The sequence below is a fragment of the Lathyrus oleraceus genome, chromosome 5 (assembly GCF_024323335.1).
Source record: "Lathyrus oleraceus cultivar Zhongwan6 chromosome 5, CAAS_Psat_ZW6_1.0, whole genome shotgun sequence".
NCBI classification, from domain to species: Eukaryota; Viridiplantae; Streptophyta; class Magnoliopsida; order Fabales; family Fabaceae; genus Lathyrus; species Lathyrus oleraceus.
Genome location: NC_066583.1, coordinates 640,638,393 through 640,661,277, shown reverse-complemented (window position 1 = coordinate 640,661,277; position 22,885 = coordinate 640,638,393). Strand labels below are relative to the sequence as shown.

Sequence of the window (22,885 nt, the reverse complement as noted above, 5' to 3'; positions counted from 1 at the left end):
GATCCATCCCATGACCTTTGTGTGGTGTGATTTGCTTGATCCTTGAGTGTGATTGTTGCATCCATGCACTCATGCATTCATACACATCCATATCATCAACAATGAGAAAATTTTCAAGAAAGTATGGATCAGAAGTCTGGATCTAGAGTTGAGATAAAAGATCCCGCAGTGGACCATGTTGGTGGAATCGGGCGATTCACCAGAAGTGGTAGACTGTTCTCACCACCAGCTACCCAATCTGATATTGCTGACGTCGCGGCGAAGGCCAAAGGCAAGCAAGTTGTGAATGAGGGTACCTCTGCACCACAGGCTGGCTCTGAGCCTGCTTTTGCGAAGGATGTGGATGAACTTTTGAGAATTATAAAGAAAAGCGATTATAAGGTAGTCAATCAGTTGATTCAGACGCCATCCAAGATATCTATTCTCTCACTCCTGCTGTGTTCGGAGGCACACAGGGAGGCACTCCTAAAGGTCCTTAATGCTGCATATGTGCCTCAGGAGATCTCAGTGAACCAACTAGAAGGGATCGTTACAAATGTTCATACAGGCAACGGGTTGGGTTTTACTGATTCTGACTTGACGCCAGCTGGACGCGATCATAACAAGGCTTTGCACATCTCGATGGAATGCAAATACATTGTGTTATCACATGTTCTGGTGGATACAGGTTCCTCTCTCAATGTGCTACCCAAGAGAGCCCTGTCAAAGTTAGATGTAGAAGGTTTGATCTTGAAGCCTTCCGATCTTGTGGTAAGAGCCTTTGATGGTTCTAAGAAGTCGGTATTCAGAGAAGTAGAATTGCCAATTCAGATTGGATCACAAACCTTCAACACCGTCTTCTATGTGATGGATATCAGTCCTTCGTATAGCTGCTTGCTGGGTCGTCCTTGGATCCATAATTTTGGGGCAGTCTCCTCGACCTTGCATCAGAAGATCAAGTTCTCGGTCAACAGAAGAATTATCACTGTCTGTGGTGAGGAGGATATTCTGGTCAGTAACCTATCTACATTCAAGTATGTAGAGATAGAAGGTAAGATTCATGAGACACTATGTCAGGCCTTTGAGGCATTTCAAGTCAAGGATGCAGCTCCAGTGGAAGAGGTTGAAGCAGGTGCCTCTATTTTGTCCTTCAAGCAGGCACAAGCCTTGGTAAATTCAGGTGTTGCTCCCGGTTGGGGACGTCTGGTGGATTTACCTGTAAAGGAAGACAAGTTTGGGATTGGGTATCAGCCGGCATTGACTTCTACAACTTCAACGCCTCAGACTCGTCAGGGGCCGATTACTTTCTCCAGTGCTGGCATCATTCAGTACGGCCAGGTCTCTGCAATCAACAAAGAAGATGGGGATAATGATTGCGACATTGACAACTGGGTGCGTCCAAGGGTCCCGGGTGAAGTTTTCCGCAATTGGTCTTCTAAGGAGATTATCCAAGTCACTCTTCTTGAAGAGTAATTTTCTTTGTTTATTCATGCATATCCAAGTCTTATGTTCCGCCCAGGGCGTAATGACTCATTGTAGGGCTCATCTATGTGAATACCTGCATTTTTTATCATAAATAAATGACGTCTTTTTGCATTCAAATATTTTGTTCACTGTCTTTCTATTTTTGTAGTTTTCAAAAATCAAAAATAAAAAAAAAATACATTTGGCAATGGTTTGTTTAGTTTTCACTTCTTGTTCACACTCATAAGCACATACCATCACTCATGCAGATGCACGTCACCGGATCCTACTGATAATAGTTCTGCTATGGCTCGCTTCGACTTTGAAAATCCAATCTTTCAAGCTGAAGAAGAGGGTGATGAAGACTGTGAACTCCCTGAAGAACTTGCCAGATTGTTAAAACAGAAGAAAAGGTCATTCAACCGCATCAAGAGTCTACTGAAGTGATTAATCTCGGCACCGAGGACGTCAAGAGAGAAATCAAGATATGGGCTGCTTTAGAAGATAATGTGAAGAAAGGACTGATTGAATTGCTGCAAGAGTATGTTGACATCTTCGCTTGGTCTTATCAGGACATGCCAGGGCTTGACACAGACATTGTGGTACACCGTTTGCCTCTCAAAGAGGATTGTCCCCCGGTCAAGCAGAAGCTCAGAAGAACAAGACCAGAGATGGCTGTCAAGATAAAGGAAAAGGTGCAAAAATAGTTGGATGCAGGGTTTCTAGCGGTTACAAGTTATCCGCCATGGGTTGCAAATATCGTTCCAGTACCTAAGAAGGATGGAAATGTACGGATGTGTGTCGACTACCGGGATCTGAACAGAGCTAGTCCTAAAGATGATTTCCCATTACCTCACATCGATGTTTTGCTGGATAACACGGCTCAGTTCTCGGTATTCTCCTTCATGGATGGCTTTTTCGGCTATAATCAAATTAAGATGGCGCTAGAAGACATGGATAAGACAACTTTCATAACCCCATGGGGCACCTTCTGCTATAAGGTGATGCCGTTTGGTCTGAAGAATGCTGGGGCAACATATCAATGAGCTATGGTAACTCTTTTCCATGATATGATTCATCATGAAATCGAGGTTTATGTTGATGATATGGTTGCCAAATCTCAGACAGAAGAAGAACATTTGGTGAATCTGCAGAAACTGTTTGGGCGTTTGAGGAAATTCAAGCTGAGGCTTAATCTGAATAAGTGTACTTTCGGGGTAAGATCTGGAAAACTGTTGGGTTTTATTGTTAGTGAAAAAGGGATTGAGGTGGATCCTGCCAAAGTGAAAGCGATACAAGAAATGCCTGAGCCAAGAACAGAAAAACAAGTTCGTGGTTTCTTAGGAAGGTTGAACTACATTGTAAGGTTCATCTCTCACCTAACAGCCACGTGTGAGCCAATTTTCAAATTGCTAAGAAAAGATCAGGCTATCAGGTGGAACGATGATTGCCAAAGGGCTTTTGAAAAGATAAAAGAGTATTTGCATAATCCTCCAATCCTTATGCCTCCAGTCCCAAGGAGACCGCTGATTATGTATTTGACAGTACTTGATAATTCCATGGGTTGTGTTCTCGGTCAACACGACGAGACAGGTAGGAAAGAGCATGCCATCTACTACCTGAGTAAAAAAGTCATAGATTGCGAATCGAGATACTCAATGCTTGAAAAGACATATTGTGCACTTGCATGGGCTGCTAAGCGATTAAGACAATACATGCTGACTCACACAACCTTACTAATCTCCAAAATGGATCCAGTCAAGTATATATTTGAGAAGTTAGCTCTCACCGGAAGGGTTGCTCGTTGGCAAATGGTACTGACAGAGTACGACATCCAGTATACATCCCAGAAAGCCATCAAAGGGAGTATTCTGTCAGACTATCTTGCTCAGCAGCCGATTGATGATTATGAGCCGATGAAGTTTGATTTTCTGGATGAAGACATCATGTTCCTCAAGATGAAAGACCGTGAAGAGCCAGTTGTTGAGGAGGGACCTGATCCAGATGAAAAGTGGACTTTAATGTTTGATGGGGTCGTCAATGCCAAAGGAAGTGGAATTGGTGCTGTCATTACCACTCCGAAAGGTGCCCACATGCCTTTCACCACTCGTCTGACTTTTGAGTGCACCAATAATGAAGCTGAGTATGAGGCATGTATCTTGGGTATTGAGCAAGCCATTGATTTGAGAATCAAGACTTTGGACATTTTCGGAGATTCAGCTCTAGTGATCAATCAAGTGAATGGTGATTGGAATACTCTCCAGCCTAATCTGATCCCCTACAGAGATTACACGAGAAGACTGTTGACTTTCTTCACAACAGTAAAGTTGTATCATATACCTCGTGATGAGAACCAGATGGCAGACGCTCTTGCTACTCTATCCTCCATGATCAAGGTGACTCGGTGGAACCAGGTTCCCAGGATCGATGTTATGCGCCTCGATAGGGCCGCGTATGTGTTTGCTGCTGAACTGGTAGTTGATGACAAGCCCTGGTATCATGACATCAAGTGCTTTCTGAAGAATCAAGAGTACCCTGCAGGGGCATCCAACAACGATAGAAAGACTTTGAGAAGATTGGAAGGCAGTTTCTTCTTGAACAAAGAAGATGTGCTGTATAAGAGGAACTTCGACATGGTTTTGCTCAGATGTGTGGATAGACACGAAGTAGACATGTTAATGCAGGAAGTTCATGAAGGCTCCTTCGGTACTCATGCCGGCGGACATGCAATGGCTAAGAAATTGCTGAGGGCGGGTTATTACTGGATGACCATGGAATCTGATTGTTTTAAATATGCTCGAAAGTGTCATAAATGCCAGATTTATGCTGATAAGGTGCATGTTCCGCCAAATCCTCTGAATGTGATGTCTTCGCTGTGGCCGTTTGCTATGTGGGGTATTGATATGATTGGAAAGATTGAGCCGACTGCTTCCAATGGGCATCGCTTCATCCTTGTTGCCATTGATTATTTCACCAAGTGGGTCGAAGCATCGTCATTTGCGAAGGTCACCAGACATGTGGTTGCCCGATTCATTAAGAAAGAAATCATTTGTCGTTACAGGATTCCCGAAAGAATCATTACTACTAATGGTTCTAACCTCAATAACAAAACGATGAAGGAGTTGTGCAAGAACTTCAACATTCAACATCATAACTCTTCCCCTTATCGTCCTAAGATGAACGATGTTGTTGAGGCAGCAAATAAGAACATAAATAAGATTGTGCAGAAGATGGTCGTTACGTATAGAGATTGGCATGAGATGCTACCCTTCGCCTTGCATGGGTACCGTACTTCAGTACGTACATCAACCGGGGCAACCCATTACTCCCTTGTGTATGGTATGGAAGCAGTCCTACCTGTTGAAGTGGAGATTCCTTCTCTAAGAGTCCTGCTGGATGTCAAGTTAGACGAAGCTGAATGGGTTTGGACAAGGTTCAATGAGTTGAGTCTTATTGAAGAGAAGCGAATGACAGCCATTTGTCATGGGCAGTTGTATCAAGGTCGAATGAAGAGAGCCTTTGATCAGAAAGTGCGTCCTCGATGCTTCCAAGTCGGAGATTTAGTGTTGAAAAGGATCCTTCCTCCTCAGACAGATCACAGGGGCAAGTGGACTCCTAACTATGATGGACCGTATATTGTCACCAAAGTTTTTGATGGTGGAGCCTTAATGCTTGCAACTATGGATGGTGAAAACTTCACTTCCCCTGTGAACTCAGACGCAGTTAAAAAATACTTCGCATAAAATAGACCCGCTGGACAACAAAAAGAATAGTCCAGGCAAAAAATGGGCATCCCGACGAACCAAGAAAATGAAAAAGGTTTGGGAAAAAGTTAGGGATTAAAAAATGAAAAGATTGTACACCCGGTAAGTTGAAAATCTGAAAAAGGCAACTTAGGCAAAAAAATGGGTATCCAGGTGGATTGAAAACCTGAAAGGGCGATCCAGGCAAAAGTTAGGGATTAAGCGAATGACTGTGTTTTGAGTAGTTCTTAATCCCATCTCGTGTCGATAACTGGAAACTTCCGAAGGATAGGAAATAGTCCAATCACCTTTTTCAGAAAGCTGGTCATTTGGAGGATCTTGAAGACGAGCGAGTCATAGCAGAATTGGAACCCGATAGAAATCCATTTCACATTGCCATTAGATTAATTTCTATTTTTTTTATCTTTTGTGCAATCACCTCTTTCCAGGGATTGCTTCCTGATGTACATGCCCATTCAGAGGCCATTCAATCAATGAAATCATATTATTCAGTACATCTCTGTGGTCATTTTCATTTTACTGTTTTGTTTGCAAAAATGACGTCCGAATTTTTGATAAACATTGCATCATGAAACATAAGAGCTTTATAGGTACGTGCTTAATAAAAATTGAAAATTGTTGTAAATTTTTAGTGCTTTGGATCGTCTATTCAGAACAAGTAAACTCGGGGCATTTCCTTAAGGTCCCCATCAAATGATCGCGGATGTTTTTCCTCAACAGTTGGAATTTGGTATCTTATCCCTGTAGAGCTGGTCCGAGCGTTGGATTCTTCAATCCCCAGCAGGCTCTCACTGCTGTACTTCCCCAAGCATTTGTTTCAGATTATACATTCACCAGTAGAGTCGACAGTGATAGACTGTATATCCCCAGCGGAGTTGACAGTGCCAGACTGTATCTTCCCAGCAGAAGTGGCTGCTCCTCATAGTTCGATGCCAAATCGATGATCTCGACGCTAGACCCATGGTCTCTTTCCTTGAAGTAGAATCTCGGTACGGTATCGGTGTTTGCTTCCCCTGCTGAGTCGTCTCTCTCGCAGATTATGGTTGCCAGAACCAATGTCGTTTTCCTCAGCAACAAGTTTTCAGTGTCATTCTCTCCCCAGTCAGAGTTTCGGTATTTTGTTATTGTCAGAACACCGCGTGGTTGGCCATTTCCCCACAGAGTTCATGGTGCTGTGTATCTCCAACAGCATTTCCAGGATCCAGAAGATTGTGATCATTTCCCCAACAGAATTCCTTGCCTCTGCTTGGCCTTCTCTCTAACCTAGCATTTCACATCCCTGCATGTAGATTCATATTGCATTGCATCCTCCCAAATCGCGTAGCATTTCCATTTTCATGGAGCATTAAGCCATTGAAAAATTCAAACATACGCTTGTGAAGCATAAGACATTCTCAATATCCCAAGTGATAAGCCAGAAGTTATTTCCAGTACTCAAACTGAAGATTGTTCATGACTTATCTTTATTATTCCCAGCAGGGGTCGTTGGCCCATGCACCACCTCAATTATCATTTTCCCTATTTCTGCCGATGCTGACAGGCATGAAAGTTTCCGGTATTCAGACCGAAGTGGCATTCAGGCCAGTTTTCCGATGTTCAGATCGAAGAGGTTTCCGACGTTCAGGTCGATGCAACTTGTGGCATTCAAGCCAGTTTCCGGTATTCAGACCGAAGTGGCATTCAAGCCAATTTTCCGATGTTCAGATCGAAGAGGTTTCTGACGTTCAAGTCGACGCAACTTGTGGCATTCAGGCCAAGTTTCCGGTATTCAGACCGAAGTGGCGTTCATGCCAGTTTTCCGATGTTCAGATCGAAGAAGTTTCCGACGTTCAGGTCGACACAACTTGTGGCATTCATGCCAAGTTTCCGGTATTCAGACCGAAGTGGCATTCAGGCCAGTTTTTCGATGTTCAAATCGAAGAAGTTTCCGACATTCAGGTCGATGCAACTTGTGGCATTCAAGCCAAGTTTCCGGTATTCAGACCGAAGTGACATTCAGGCCAATTTCCCGGTGTTCAGACCGATGTTTGATAATCTAATATCTTCCGATGTTCAGTTTGAAGAAGTTTTCGACATTCAGGTCGATGCAACTTGTGGCATTTAGGCCAGTTTCCGGTATTCAGACCGAAGTGGCGTTCAGGCCAATTTCACGGTGTTCAGACCGATGTTTGATAATCTAGTATCTTCTAATGCTCAGATCGAAGTCATTTCCAGTATTCAGATTGATGAGCGGCATTCAGGCCATGGTTACTTTTGTGTTACCATTTATTTTGGTATTCAGGCTAACATTCCTTGTTTCGGTGTGCAGACCGACTCTCACCGTACCAGACGAATTCTTTTTCAAGACCACCTCTTGGCCGATCCTGACAGGCATTGTTACTTCATTTTTTCACTTCAGTGTAAATTTTCAGGCTTTTATTGTATTCAATCCCTTGATACCTCGAAAGTGAGAAAGCCGTTGCTATCTTCTTTTCGGGTCTCCAGTTGATTGAATAAGGGCAGCTGTAATACCCCAAATTTACCCTTCATTTTTCTTGGAAGCATGAGATTATGTTTTACACTTCATTAGCATACTGCATTAGTGACATGGAGATCAGGTTTTGATCGATCACTCCTTAACAGAAGGAGCCCACACAAAGCAAGATTGAGAATTGGACTTCATTTTCTAAGTATACAAGTCTCAAGGGTCTCTGGGGGGTCCAAGTATCTTATTATGGTCCTCAGTTCATCAGTGAAGGATTCAAAGCTATCAGAGTGTTCATCTCGATTTAATCAGAAATTAGGGTTTCATGGCTACCTGCAACAGGCAGTGTTTGGTTGGAAGTAGAGGAGCTCATCCATGTCATGATTAGAGAGGCATCTTGGCCTAGGAATATTCACAATTATCTCAGAAAGATCCATTGGCAATCAGTGCAATCAGTTCCTGGTCATTTGGCCCTAAAAAATTAGGGTTTGGTATAAAATCAGTTTATTTCTGATTCTTTGGGTGAAACTCTTTTCCATGGCCCTCCATATGTCCACAATGGTCTACATACAAAAAATCAGCTCTTTATTTGAGCTAGAAGTGCTTCAATTGATCAATGGAATCGGGAATCAGACAGTTTGGGAAAAGTCAACTGTGGGGCCAGAAAAGTCAACTCCTGACATTTTGAGAGTGGAATCTCAAAATCCATGCCTAGGGGATCCTACATGTGAAATTTGATCAAGGTTGGATCATGGATTCATCATTTAATCAGGAATTGGAAAAGTTACTTAATTTGGAAATGGTTGACTTTCCATTTAGGGCAAGTTTTCATGATCGTTGCACTCACTTTAAGCCCATTTTGCATCAAGATAAAAGCTCCATTTGAAAATTTCTCCAACAAGAGTTTTTCCTCTTGTTCCAAGATTTCTAGAGATATAAAGTTTGCTCCATTTGGGTTAGAATTGGGAAAGTTATGCTTAGTCAAAGTGAGACATTTTTTTAGGACACTTCGAAAAAATTCTAAGTCCAAAATCTTCAAAATTTGTCAAGACTTCTTGGCCAGTTTTCTTGCACTTCAAGGAATTATTTGAAAATACTTTATTCACAACAATTGTACCTTGCCATGTTCTCTTTCACATCATTTTGGAATCATATCATTTGGATCCATGGTTTGAGAGATACATTCATTTAAAGTGGGCACCATGACTTGATTTTCTAGGCCGATTTTGGGTCTGGCTGGCCCAATCAGATTTTCTAAGTATGCTGCACAAACCAGTCACGTTTTTTTTTACCTCTTTTGGCCATGCATTGGACATCCATTCACTTAAGTTTGGCCCAAAATAACAACATTTTACACCTCACTTCACACTTTTATTCTTATGGATAAATCACTTATTAAAAAGCTCATGAGAACAGCTACCCTAACCCTAAAGGAGCATTGGAATTTCATGGCAAGGAGGCAAAGCTTCATCAAATATCAGATTCCATTCCACTTCTATTTTCCATTAGGTAATCATCTCTTCCACGGCCATGTTTTGATATATCTATGTTTGCTTACCATGTTCATCACCATTAATCCTTCCGTTTTCATATTTCTTTTTCTTATTTAAAATATTTTCCTCGTTCATAAAATTACCCAGAAATATTTTTCACTTTTCTTAATGTTTTATTTAATTTTATATAATTTTTATTTTCGTATTTTTTTAATATAAATATTTTATTTTAATTATTTATTCTAAATGGTCCATTTTAACACGCTTTTTTTTATTGATTTTATTTTTATGACTTAAAATTAATGTTAGCATTTGATTTTTGGGATAAAGGTTGACCACTGTCTCATGGCCATCCTGACCATTTCTTGGAGTTTTATTTTACATTTTCAATTTATTTTGGATATATTTTTGACCTAGTTTGGTTGGTTGACTTTTAATTTGACTTCTGTTTTATTTTAATTAATTCACGCACCAATTTTCATTATTTTAAAAATCTTTTTGGGGCATGATGATGTCCTTACCCCACCTTATTTAGTTTAATTTTTCATAATTTTCTTGATTAATTTACTATTTATTTGTTATTTTTTAAGTTGACTTCTTTATGATCGATGTTTGACTTAGGGATTGCTTATGGCAATTGAAGAGATCTTTTGGTCCTCCCTTGTTCATCTCATATGCCATGTAGTAGGGGCCTTTTACCTTGATTTTATTTGGTCCTTACCTCATTTCCTGATTAAATTATTCAGTGGACCCTTCGTGTGTATATTTTCATCTATTTGATTCATCTGTTATCTTTTATACTTGTTTCTCTCATTCATGCTTTCTATTGCTTGATTATTTAACATGTTCATACACTCATGCGTTGTTTAAATGCTCCATTATTTGATTCTTTGGTTTGATTATATATTGTTTATTTATCCGATCTGATTGATAACTGTTGCCTACTTGTATGATGTATGAGGCATATATTCTTATTGTTTGTTTGCCATGAACAATCCTCATTCATAACAAATGTACCCCTCTCCCATAAAGTGTATAATATTTATTTCTTTATTTCTTTATTCACCGGTTAATACAAGAATTAAAACGAACATCCGATAACCATTTCAAAATAAGATCAAAAGCTCGATCCAACATCGAGTAATCATTTTCAAAACTTAACAGAACCAGCACGCATTCATCCATCCTCTTGTAAGTCGATTGCCTCAGGCATCGCCATCTACCTGTAAGTCGATTGCCTCCGGCATCGCCATCTACCCTTATCCGTAACTCCTCTCCGCGCTCTATCCGTCGACTCTTGTTCCGTTTAGGTAGCACCCATTAGGTAGAACCCTTTGTATGATAACATAGGTAGAATTCCCCTATTATTTGCATGCTAACATTAGGTAGATGCTCCCCTTTGTAAATCCTAACACATATGTCCATATTGCATGACAACTCTAGAGCAGAGCTTCCCCACTTTTAGACCTTCCGTGCGTCTCCGGTCTTGTGGCATGTCAGTGCCTTCTATTGCAAAGAGGTAACTGCCTAAGACTCGATTCAGCGAGTTTCGACACCTACTGCTAGGACGTTGAACACATTGCCCACTTTCCTTTGACACAACTGGTGTCCTCTTTTGTAAGTCCATGTTCAGATGGCGATCCTTAACCCCTAGTTGGACGAACTACGACAACTCTGATTCTCATGTTCAGATGAGATACGTAGGCACAAGATGCGATGTCTTGCCGAGTTTGACTGACGACTAACAACTAATCCTTGCTTGCTTTCGCCCTTGTTGCGATTCTTTTCTCTCGCCCTCGTTGCGATCGAGACCGTCCCTTTCCCTTGCCCTAGTTGCAATCGAAACCCTTGTTCCCGTAGTTAGTCGAACTACGTTTTGCTCTGATTCTCATTCCATATGAGATACGTAGGCATAAGATGCGACGTCTTACCGAGCACACTTCTCTTTAACCCATAGGTAGCCGAGCTACGAAGACTCTGATTCTCATACTCAGATGAGATACGTAGGCAGTGGATGCGACATCCTTGCGAGTCATTTTCTTTTAACCTTCCTTTTAGTAAATAGTACTTTAGATATACCTACATCCTTTAGACTAGAACAACACTTATGAAAAGGGCTCCCTAAGAGTACCTAGGATGTTTTGGATGCTTAAAACCTTCCCATTGCATAACCAACCCCCTTACCCAGATCTCTGACATTTTTACTAGTTTTTGATTCGATAAAACTTTTAGGTTTTTGTTCGCTTTCTAACCATTCCTTTGGATAAATAGAAGTGCGGTGGCGACTCGACTTGTATGGTTTACCTTGGATTTAGTCAATATCTCTAATGGTAATGAATACCCCGCTACACTCGTGGAGGATCATATATGTGTAAGATGATTTAATATTAAGTATCTCTTGAAATATTTGATCAAATGTTGAAGAAACTTGTTGAAGAAGTCACATAAGATACTCAGATGAATTAGGGTTTTCAAGGCAAACAATATCCGAAATCTTGATGAATTCTTGATCAAAATGACATGTAAAGATCATGGAGATCCATATATGACGCTCAAACCCTAGATATAAGCTTGATAGAGCACATGTGAGCATACACACTATCTACAAATGAGTTAAACTATATATTGACATATTTTTGGTATTTTGGTTAGTAAATAATGAAAAACAAAATATGATACAATCAAATGTGTTTGGTGATCTCTCCCAATACAAACCCAATGAAGGAGGGCCAATGAGGATGCCAAGGTGTGATTTCAATGCCAATGCATATGATGAGATGGTATGAGGGATCTTAGGGTCAAAATTGGGGTCTTGCATAGTTATTTTTAGATTCATTAATAATATTATTATAGATGCAATCCTTCTGGGATGCCTTTGAATCATTTATGTCATACTTAAATGTCAATTATTTTATAAGTATATTATAAATTCTTACATTGAAACACAATAAATCTTTGTGAAATCTTTGAGAGATATTATTCCTCCAATCCTTCTGGGATGCGTATAAATTATCATTGATGATTGATCAATACAAAATATATAGAATTACTAATATATATTTTAAAAAATAAATAAAACTAAAATAAATAATATTCTCTTCTTGAACCAAAATTATAATCGTATAACCAAAGTAATAGAAGAGATAAAAGAGAGAAATAAAATATATTGTATTATTCTCATTATCGACTTCTCTTTCGAATACAATATGAATTAATGAATAGAAAATCAATAAAAAATCCACTCATTTATAAATCTCCACAGTCATGTCATTTATAACAATTTTAATGATAATTATTCAAACTAAATTTTTATAAAAAAAAATTATAAAATCTTTTACACAATAATATTAAATTATAAAAAAACAAAACAAACCTTTCTTTATCTCACGGTTAGCAATAAAAAAAATTGGGACCTATAAATTGTAATGTTATTATTATGGTTTCTTTTCTCTAAGTAACTGACAGCAGATGAATAATAAATAGAGAGGGGATTTACTGGGAAACTGAAAGAAGAAGGTCAGACAGTGAAAAAAGGTAGAAGAAGGAAAACGCAATCGCATACCATCGTTTCCTTCTGATGTCGTCACTAGATCTGGCCCACTTTTGTTTTTGAGAAAACTTGTTTCCCTAGTCAGTAGAATCATCCTATTAATCACATTAAAAAAATATATAACCAATTATATAATGTTTTCATTTAATTTTAATTAATTTTAGAAACAAGTCAATGTCATGTTAGTCTTATTTACTTTTTCCCTTACTTAGACCAAATTAAATATTTTAAAAAAAACAAAGGATGATTAGAAATTTAAATAATATTTTCCATATAAAATTTTAATTTATTAATTCTACAAGTATCTTATTTAATGATAACAAATTCATTCTCAATCCAATCATTACAAAGAATAATATAATAATAATAATAATAAATTATTTTAAGAGTTATGCTATTCCTACTCCCAAATTGTTACTCCAATACTTTAAGGTGAACAGTATTTTATTAATAAAATAATATTAAATATTTATTTTAAATAAAAAATATTTTTAAAAAAATTAATTTTATAATAAAAATATAATATTTATTATTAATCAATTTTATTATGGGATTAATTACTATGTATGTCAATGTAAAAAGATTTATACGATTCATCACTATTACCAGTTTGCATTACTTTATAGGTTTTTAAAATAAAAGTCAAATTTATTTCAATATCCAACGGATAGGATTAATTGACATTGTAAAATCTTTTACACTGACATAGTATATCAATTAAATCATTTTATTATTACATTAATCATAAAAATATATATTATTAACCACCTATTTCCCTTAAACTAGCTTATTAACCGACTTCACTATTTCATTAACCAATAAAAGAGATAATATTAATCAAGTTCTGACATTAATTTATAAATTAATATCAGAATTTGGTTAATATTATTTGTTTTATTGATTAATAAAATAGTGAAATTGATTAATAAGATATTAGAAAAGTACTTTTTTAATAACATATATTTTGTGGTTAATAGAATAATAAAATTGGTTAATGACAAATATTATATTTTTATTATGAAATAAATTTTTTTTAATTTTTTTTAATATTATTTTATTAAAAAAACACTGTTCACCTCATAAATACGATGAATATTGTTTGGTCTAAGCATTGATGTATCAATTTGGGTGTAGAAATAACATATCTCTTATTTTAAACAATTGCTTTTATAAAAAAAATTGTTTAGATATCGCTTTTAAAAATAAAAAAATTGAATTCACTTGTCCAACCATGAAAAACACCGTAATCAACCGATGCTTGAGATTTTAACTCATGGGGTAATTCTTCGGTGTACTCAAACTGTGCATTATTGAGGCACACAAGCATTCAAGATTGCTTCATAGGATCATTTTCACTTGAAAAGTCGTGATGGTAACATTGAGAGCAGCCATATCAACAAACCAGAAGGCATAGTATTCAATTCCTTTTCTTTATGGCATTCTCTTGTATTGAGTTCCCTTCCCACTTTATTGCGGACATGGGTCCCGCTTCTAGTTGCACCTTAACTCCAAGAAGGAAATTTCCTCCTTCTTTGTTTGACCTCGTCTTCCTTTTAGACAATTCACTACTAAACTATTCAATCTTTGACTACTTTAAGCCGCCTCTTCTTTCAATCAAACATATATATACATACATATTTTCCCATTCTATATTCATCACCACAAGTTCTCTCTATCTTTTTATCACTTCACCATTCTTTCATTCTTTCGCTGTGCTGTCTTGTTGTTATACACTTGCTTTGTTGAATGGAAGGGGATATATACAGAGCAACCAACAGTTTACGTGCTCGAAGTTCAACACTATGGAGAAACAGTGGCGTTGAGGTTTTCTCTAAATCATCTCGTGAAGAAGATGATGAAGAAGCTCTTAAATGGGCTGCACTTGAAAAACTACCTACTTACAACCGTTTGAGAAAAGGTCTCTTAACCGCTTCTCATGGAGTTGCCAATGAAGTTGATGTTACTGGTATTGGATTTCAAGAGAAGCAGAAGCTTTTGGAGAGGCTGGTTAAGGTTGCTGAAGAGGATAATGAAAGGTTTCTCTTGAAGGTCAAGGAAAGAGTTGATAGGTAACTTAACTATTCCTCCTTCTTTGCTTTCTTTTGTTCTAATCTAAATTCTCTCATAACTCATCATGTTTTGTGTTTTTTTGCTTACTATTATTATAGAGTTGGACTTGATATTCCCACAATTGAAGTTCGATATCAGAACTTGAAAATTGATGCTGAAGCTTTTGCGGGAGGGAGAGCTTTGCCTAGTTTCATTAATGCCATTACTAATGTTGTAGAGGTAAGGAGTGATTAGAATTGATTCAAGGTTTTTTCTTTTTTTTGTTCTGTAATTGTTTAGCTTTTTCAGTTGAAGTTGGACCTCATAAGTAAAAATCTTTCTTTGTTTGGTCTTGTTTCAGAGTTTATTGAATGTTCTTCATATTATCCCAAGCAAAAAGAGACATGTTGCAATTCTTAAAGATGTTAGTGGAACTATTAAACCTCGTAGGATGACACTACTTTTAGGTCCTCCTGGTTCAGGAAAGACTACACTCCTTTTAGCCTTATCAGGAAAGCTTGATCCAAGTCTTCAGGTAAGTTGAATCTCCCTTTAGTATCATCGTCATCATCAAACAATTCATATGTAGCTAAGAAAATGAAACTTAATATTTAAGATTATCTAATTTGGATACTGATGTTTAATTCATACAGCTAACTGGGAGTGTGACTTACAATGGACATGGACTGAATGAGTTTGTACCTCAAAGAACTTCTGCCTATATCAGCCAGCATGATGTTCATATTGGAGAAATGACTGTGAGAGAAACCTTGGCTTTCTCAGCAAGATGCCAAGGAGTTGGATCGCGTTATGGTTAGTCAATTTTTACCAGTTTAATGTTTTCAAAATCTAGTTTGGGATGTGGCTTAAGCTTGACCTGTTACTATTTTTGGGATCTACAGACATGTTATCTGAGCTATCTAGAAGAGAGAAGGCAGCAAATATCAAGCCTGATCCAGATATTGATGTCTACATGAAGGTATACATAGAGAAGCTATCATCAATCTTGAAATAGTCATTGAATATATTATACTATCTTTGCATATCTAATTGTATTTGATGTTACAGGCAATTGCAACTGAAGGTCAGGAGTCAAGCATTTCAACGGATTATGTACTGAAGGTAATACTCTCATTGGCATGATAAATTTTGTACTAGGCTGTATACCAAAATGAACATTGTCCGAAGTTCGTATTGCATATTTTAATGGTTGCTCCCAATTAACAATGTCCTTGCATGCCATAGTAAAGTTATGTTCCATGTTTTATGTTGAGTTTTCTTATAAGCCAAAGATATTAAGTTTTATATTGTATAAATATGCAGATTTTGGGGTTGGATATATGTGCTGATACCATGGTGGGGGACGAAATGTTGCGTGGTATCTCTGGAGGACAAAGGAAGCGTGTCACTACAGGAGAGCTGTTGGTTGGACCAGCAAATGCTTTGTTCATGGATGAAATTTCAACTGGGCTTGACAGTTCCACAACTTTTCAGATTGTGAACTCTCTGAGGCAATATGTTCATATTATGAATGGAACAACAGTTATATCACTGCTCCAGCCAGCACCTGAGACTTATGATCTTTTTGATGACATTATCCTAATCTCTGATGGCCAAGTTGTGTACCATGGCCCCCGTGAATATGTTCTCGACTTTTTTGAATCTATGGGTTTCAAATGTCCTGAAAGGAAAGGTGCTGCTGACTTTCTTCAAGAAGTAACTTCAAAAAAGGATCAAGCACAGTACTGGGTGCGCAGAGACCAACCATACAGATTTGTAACTGTTACTCAATTCGCTGAGGCGTTTCAATCATTCCACATTGGTAGGAAACTTGCTGAGGAGCTTTCTGTTCCATTTGACAAGACAAAAAGCCATCCAGCTGCTTTGACCACCAAAGAGTACGGTCTTAACAAAAAGGAGCTCTTAAAGGCTAACTTCTCAAGAGAGTATTTGCTCATGAAAAGGAATTCATTTGTTTACATCTTCAAGCTAACTCAGGTTGGAGTCTATCTACGTCTTTTATATAATTAAGTAAATTGCCACTCTTTTTTCATTTATTCATTCATTCACGATTATTATGATTTTGACTTTTCATTCTCCTCTTGATGTTTTGTTTACAGCTTTTCATCATGGCGTTGATTTCAATGACACTGTTTCTACGGACTGAAATGCACCATGATAATCAGGATGATGCGGGTGTTTATGCCGGTGCTTTATTTTTCACACTTATAACGATTATGTTTAATGGATTGTCTGAGATTTCTATGACCATCGCTAAGCTTCCTGTCTTCTACAAGCAACGAGACCTTCTATTTTATCCCTCATGGGCATATGCTATTCCTGCGTGGATTCTCAAGATTCCTATTACTTTAATGGAAGCTTCTCTTTGGGTGTTTCTTACCTACTATGTTATTGGATTTGATCCAAATGTTGGGAGGTAAAATAAGTTTCTTTTATTCAGTTTGGAGCATCTAGTTTGCATTTGCATGTTACTAATGATGTGAAGTCTTGAATTTTGGGCAGGTTGCTCAAGCAGTTCCTTGTAGTGATTTTCCTGGGTCAGGTGGCTTCTGGATTGTTCCGAGCCATCGCAGCACTTGGTAGAAACATGATTGTAGCCAACACATTTGGTTCCTTTGCAATTCTCACATTTCTTGCATTGGGTGGCTTCATTCTCTCAAAAAGTAAGTTAAATTGACTAACATTATATTTTAACCAAAAATGAAAAAAACTTGCTTAACTTATTTCTTGTGAGGAAATGAAACCTTAGTTAATTGATGCTTATTCAATGTTCTTGCTAATGTAACAGAGGATATCAAGAAGTGGTGGATTTGGGGTTACTGGATCTCACCTTTGATGTATGGGCAAAATGCTTTGATGGCCAATGAATTTCTTGGACACAGTTGGCACAATGTAATTTCTTGAGCTTGCTTGCAACTTTATACACATACTTTTTGATTGAGAAATTTACAAGCCTGATTTATTTTATGTACTTAACTATAGGCTACTGATGATTTGGGAAAACTATATCTCGAAACCCGCGGGTTCTTCCCACATGCATATTGGTACTGGATAGGCATCGCGGGATTGGCTGGATTTGTGTTCCTTTTCAACTTGATGTTTGGTGTGGCTCTCGCTGTACTAGGCCCATTTGATAAGCCTCAAGCAACAATACCAGAAGATTCAGAAGATGATTCTTCTAATGATAGGACCGTACAAGAAGTTGAATTACCACGCATAGGTGAGCTTTCTTGATTATATGCATATCCCTCATGAAAGCAAACATATGTTCTTCAGAAAGTTTAGTAGCTGAATTATTTTTCTATTGCCTTTCAGAAAGTTCAGGAAGAGGAGATTCTGTTACAGAGTCCAGCCATGGAAGGAAGAAAGGAATGGTTCTTCCATTTGAACCACATTCTATCACTTTTGATGATATTGTATACTCTGTTGATATGCCAGCGGTAAGATTCACACGAAGTGATACATTCGGCATTTGGATATCTAACTACACTCATGTTTAGTCCGACAGAGAATTTTTCTAACTTCAATTTCATCTGACAGGAAATGAAGGAACAAGGTGTTTCAGAGGACAGATTAGTACTTTTGAAGGGTGTCAGTGGTGCATTCAGGCCTGGTGTTCTCACAGCTTTGATGGGTGTAAGTGGAGCCGGAAAGACAACTCTGATGGATGTTCTGGCTGGTAGGAAAACAGGTGGATATATTGATGGAGACATCAAGGTTTCTGGTTACCCAAAAAAGCAGGAAACATTTGCTAGAATCTCTGGCTACTGTGAGCAGAATGATATCCATTCACCTCATGTAACAGTTTATGAGTCCCTGCTTTACTCAGCATGGCTTCGTTTACCTTCAGGAGTTGATTCCAAGACCAGAAAGGTCAGTTAATACTTGCAGCACAAGAACTATGCCATTTAAGGTTTCATTTCTCCTAATCTACTTGAGGTTGATTGTTCTGACTTTAAGGACATTACAAATGGTTGCAGATGTTTATTGATGAAGTCATGGACCTCGTGGAGCTGAACCCGTTGAGGAACTCCCTGGTTGGTTTGCCTGGCGTGAGTGGTCTCTCAACTGAACAGCGCAAGAGACTTACTATTGCAGTCGAACTAGTGGCTAATCCATCTATAATTTTCATGGATGAGCCTACGTCTGGTTTAGATGCTAGAGCTGCTGCAATTGTTATGAGAACTGTAAGGAACACAGTGGACACAGGAAGAACAGTCGTGTGTACCATCCATCAGCCTAGTATTGACATATTTGAAGCATTTGATGAGGTATGTAGTGAAGGGTTATAACAAATAAATACTAATGACAAATGAAGTTACCTTTTATAGTTGTTTTCCTCTCTATTATACTTGAATCTGACATATTATTCATATGCAATTCTAGCTATTCCTTATGAAACGTGGAGGGCAAGAAATATACGTTGGACCACTTGGTCGTCATTCTGTTCATTTGATCAAGTATTTTGAGGTAGGATCCCACTTTAGTTTAAAATTTACTCAACTGAATGTCTCTATTACTTGATTGTAATTAGTTACTAAAGTTTTCAAATAACTTTCTTTGTCCAGAGTATTGAAGGTGTGAGTAAAATCAAAGACGGATATAACCCAGCAACATGGATGTTGGAAGTTACAACTACAGCACAAGAATTTAATTTGGGTGTAGATTTTACCAACTTGTACAAAAATTCAGATCTATATAGGTACACTAGTGCATATGGATATGAATCTATTAACTATAGTTGCTATTCCCATCATGTTTGCAACATGCTTATACTGTTCTGTATGGCTTTTCAGGAGAAACAAACAACTTATACAAGAACTTGGCCAGCCTGCTCCTGGTTCAAATGATCTTCATTTCCCTACTCAATTCTCGCAGTCCTTCTTGGTCCAATGCCAGGCCTGCTTATGGAAGCAACGTTGGTCATATTGGCGTAATCCACCATACACTGCCGTGAGGTTTTTCTTCACTACATTCATAGGCTTGATGTTTGGAACAATGTTTTGGGACCTCGGCGGCAAACAGTAAGTCAAACTATTGATAATCAAAAAATAATTCCATATTATTCACCAAACATTATATTTGCTAATCTCTGTTTATTTACATTCAAATTTCTAATACCTTTTGGTGTCTTGCAGCGCAAGTAGACAAGACCTGTTGAATGCTGTGGGTTCAATGTATACTGCTGTTCTTTTCCTTGGAGTACAAAATTCTTCTTCCGTGCAGCCAGTGGTTGCGGTTGAAAGAACTGTATTTTATCGAGAAAAAGCTGCTGGAATGTATTCTGCCTTACCCTATGCAATTTCACAGGTAATTAATTGTAATCATCGTTTAATCTACTGACTTATTCTCTACTTAATTTAATATGCAAACTAAAACTTCTGATATTAACACCACCCTTTTCGTCACAGATTTTGGTAGAGCTACCTTATGTCTTTGCTCAAGCTGTGGTATATGGAGTTATAGTCTATGCCATGATCGGATTTGACTGGACCGCAGAGAAATTCCTTTGGTATCTGTTCTTTATGTACTTCACATTGCTCTACTTTACCTTCTACGGTATGATGGCTGTGGCAGTGACACCAAACCATCACGTTGCTTCTATCGTGGCTGCTGCATTTTATGCAATTTGGAACCTCTTTTCAGGATTCGTCGTCCCAAGACCTGTAAGTATTAGTATTCAGAAAGACTGTTTGAAATAATGAATTTATATTCTATTATTGCTAATTATTGTGTTTTTGTTCTTCTTACCTTTTGATAACAGAGCATTCCAGTATGGTGGAGATGGTACTACTGGGCATGTCCAGTTGCATGGACCATCTACGGATTGGTTGCATCTCAATTTGGAGACATAACTACTCGTATGACTAGTGAAAGCGGAAAGGAGGTGAAAATTTTCCTTGAAGACTATTTTGGTATCAAACATGACTTCATAGGAGAGTGCGCAATTGTGGTTGCCGGTATTGCTGTTCTCTTTGCATTTATTTTCGCCGTTGCTATCAAATCCTTCAACTTCCAAAAGAGATAGATTTCTACTCTTTCTCAAACAACAAGGATTCTTTGTATTATTAATTTTTTTTCTCCCAAATTTTCATTTACTCATACTTGTATCTATCATCCTTGCTGTGGTTGATAGGAATCTTATTTCACCTTACTGCTAATTTGCAGCTTATTGTAAAAGCATATGAATGAGAGTACTTTTGTTTTTAGAATCGCTTGAGTTTTTAATTCTCTATTCCTTCTCTTGATAATTGATATTCATTCTTAATGCTGAATCTGCATGCAAGAAGACATGCCTTAACTGTCAATAGTACTTTGTACTTTTTTAATTCACCCTTTTGGAGGATAAAACTCCACCCTAAGAACAGTATGAGGCCATCATTTATTTAACTCAACTAGTTAAGAGTAACTCTAAGCATAAAGGCAAACATGTTTCAACTAATCAGGTCAGCTTCATTTCTCACTTTAGCTATAGGCCAAATGTAGCATTTGGTTCACCTTCCCTTAGCTTATCAATTGTCTTGTATCTACTAGAATTCTCCTTCAAATTGATTTATGCTTCACAACTTTGCAAATCATCTATTGAAAGAGTTTTATTTTATTTTATTTTATAATATTGTGTGTCTAATGAGATCATACTAGGATATATTTTTATTTGTATGAGTTGTATACAATAAGATAATACAATAATTACAATTGATTCTAATTGATATACATTGATGATGATTGATTCTTAATACTTCCTCTCAAGCGGGATCATATATGTCATATGAGTTGAGCTTCTTACAAATGTAATCCACTCGAGAATCTCTGAGAGAGTTTGTAAACATATCAACCAATTGGTCTTCGGACTTGACGAAATATGTGGTTATTTCTCCTAAAAGTATCTTGTCTTTTACATAATTAGAGCCTATTTCTATGTGTTTGGTTAGTTCATGAAAAATCATATTGGATGTAATGTGGAGTGCCGCATGATTGTCGCATATGAGTTATATGGCATGAAGATCTTTCAACATGAGCTCTAAGAGTGTATTTTTAAGCCATGTGTGCTCCTTTAAAGTTATTACCATGACACGGTATTCAGCTTCAGCACTAGAAAGTGCAATTGTGTTTTGTTTTTTTCTTCTTCATGAGATCATATTTTCTCTAATAAGAAGACAATATATAGAAGTGGATCTCCTATCCTACAGTGATCCAGCCCAACCTACATATGAATAACAAGTGATTTTAACATTACTCTTATCTTCATGTAATAGTCCTCTTCTTGGTGCATGCTCTATATATATGAGAATCCGAATAACTGTGTTCCAATGACTATCACAATTGTTGGTTCTATGGATTGACATCAATTTTGGTAAAACTTAGTGTTATTGCAAGATGTCACGCTTGTAGTCTTGACATGTGATATCAGCTTTCTGCAGGTTGTTTAATATGGCTGTGCAGAATTTATTCAAGATGTCAGACCCGATGCTACAACATGTGCATACAGAACATTCAGTCTGAATATTATGTATTTTGTTGTTGCGCTTTTCATGCAAGTCTTTGTGTGCTTATGTGGAGATTGCATGCGTTATTCAAGGAGTAATTCTATTTAAAGCCAAAATATTCTGTCTCCCTAAAAGGAATGATTAGTTGCTATTTCTTAGAAAATATACAATAAATAAAATTAGGGTTTCATGCTGCCCATGCCCATTTAGAAAGCTTCTATTTAAAGACTTTGTAAACCCTGTTTTAAACAGAAGAATATACGAACGTGAAGTGAGTGAGGATTAGGGTTTTAGTCTTGTGTGAGTTTGTGAATTGTGAGCCATTCATCCATCTTGTTGATGTGTGAATTTGACTGAGTGTTTGAGTTGTAATTTGTTCACTCTAAGCTTTGAAGTATGAGTGTATTTGTTTACTTGATTGAAGCTTTTAAGCAAGATCAAGTGTGTGTCATTGAAGTGTGTCTTCTTTCTTTTTGGTATTTGCTCTAGAATCACTGCTGTGATTGAGGGGGAGTGAGTAGGGTCTCTTGTTTAAGAGTTCTTAGATAGAAATCACACGGGTAGAGATTAGGTGAAAAGACTGTAACTTGAAGTTGTTTGCTGAGAGTCTTTGA

General features: G+C 37.6%; 1 protein-coding gene across 1 annotated transcript; it reads left to right on the top strand.

The window, feature by feature from the left end:
• Positions 1 to 14,359: 14,359 nt before the first annotated feature.
• Positions 14,360 to 20,996, top strand: LOC127087530 (pleiotropic drug resistance protein 1). The gene is made up of 20 exons (XM_051028421.1): positions 14,360 to 14,783; positions 14,883 to 15,003; positions 15,125 to 15,298; positions 15,417 to 15,576; positions 15,666 to 15,742; positions 15,832 to 15,885; positions 16,087 to 16,761; positions 16,884 to 17,200; positions 17,287 to 17,447; positions 17,573 to 17,676; positions 17,767 to 18,004; positions 18,100 to 18,224; positions 18,325 to 18,657; positions 18,765 to 19,055; positions 19,171 to 19,254; positions 19,353 to 19,486; positions 19,581 to 19,808; positions 19,923 to 20,094; positions 20,196 to 20,450; positions 20,549 to 20,996. The coding sequence occupies exons 1-20, from the start codon at positions 14,461 to 14,463 to the stop codon at positions 20,810 to 20,812; spliced, it is 4,290 nt and encodes a 1,429-aa protein (XP_050884378.1). The 5' UTR covers positions 14,360 to 14,460; the 3' UTR covers positions 20,813 to 20,996.
• The last annotated feature ends 1,889 nt before the right edge of the window (positions 20,997 to 22,885 follow it).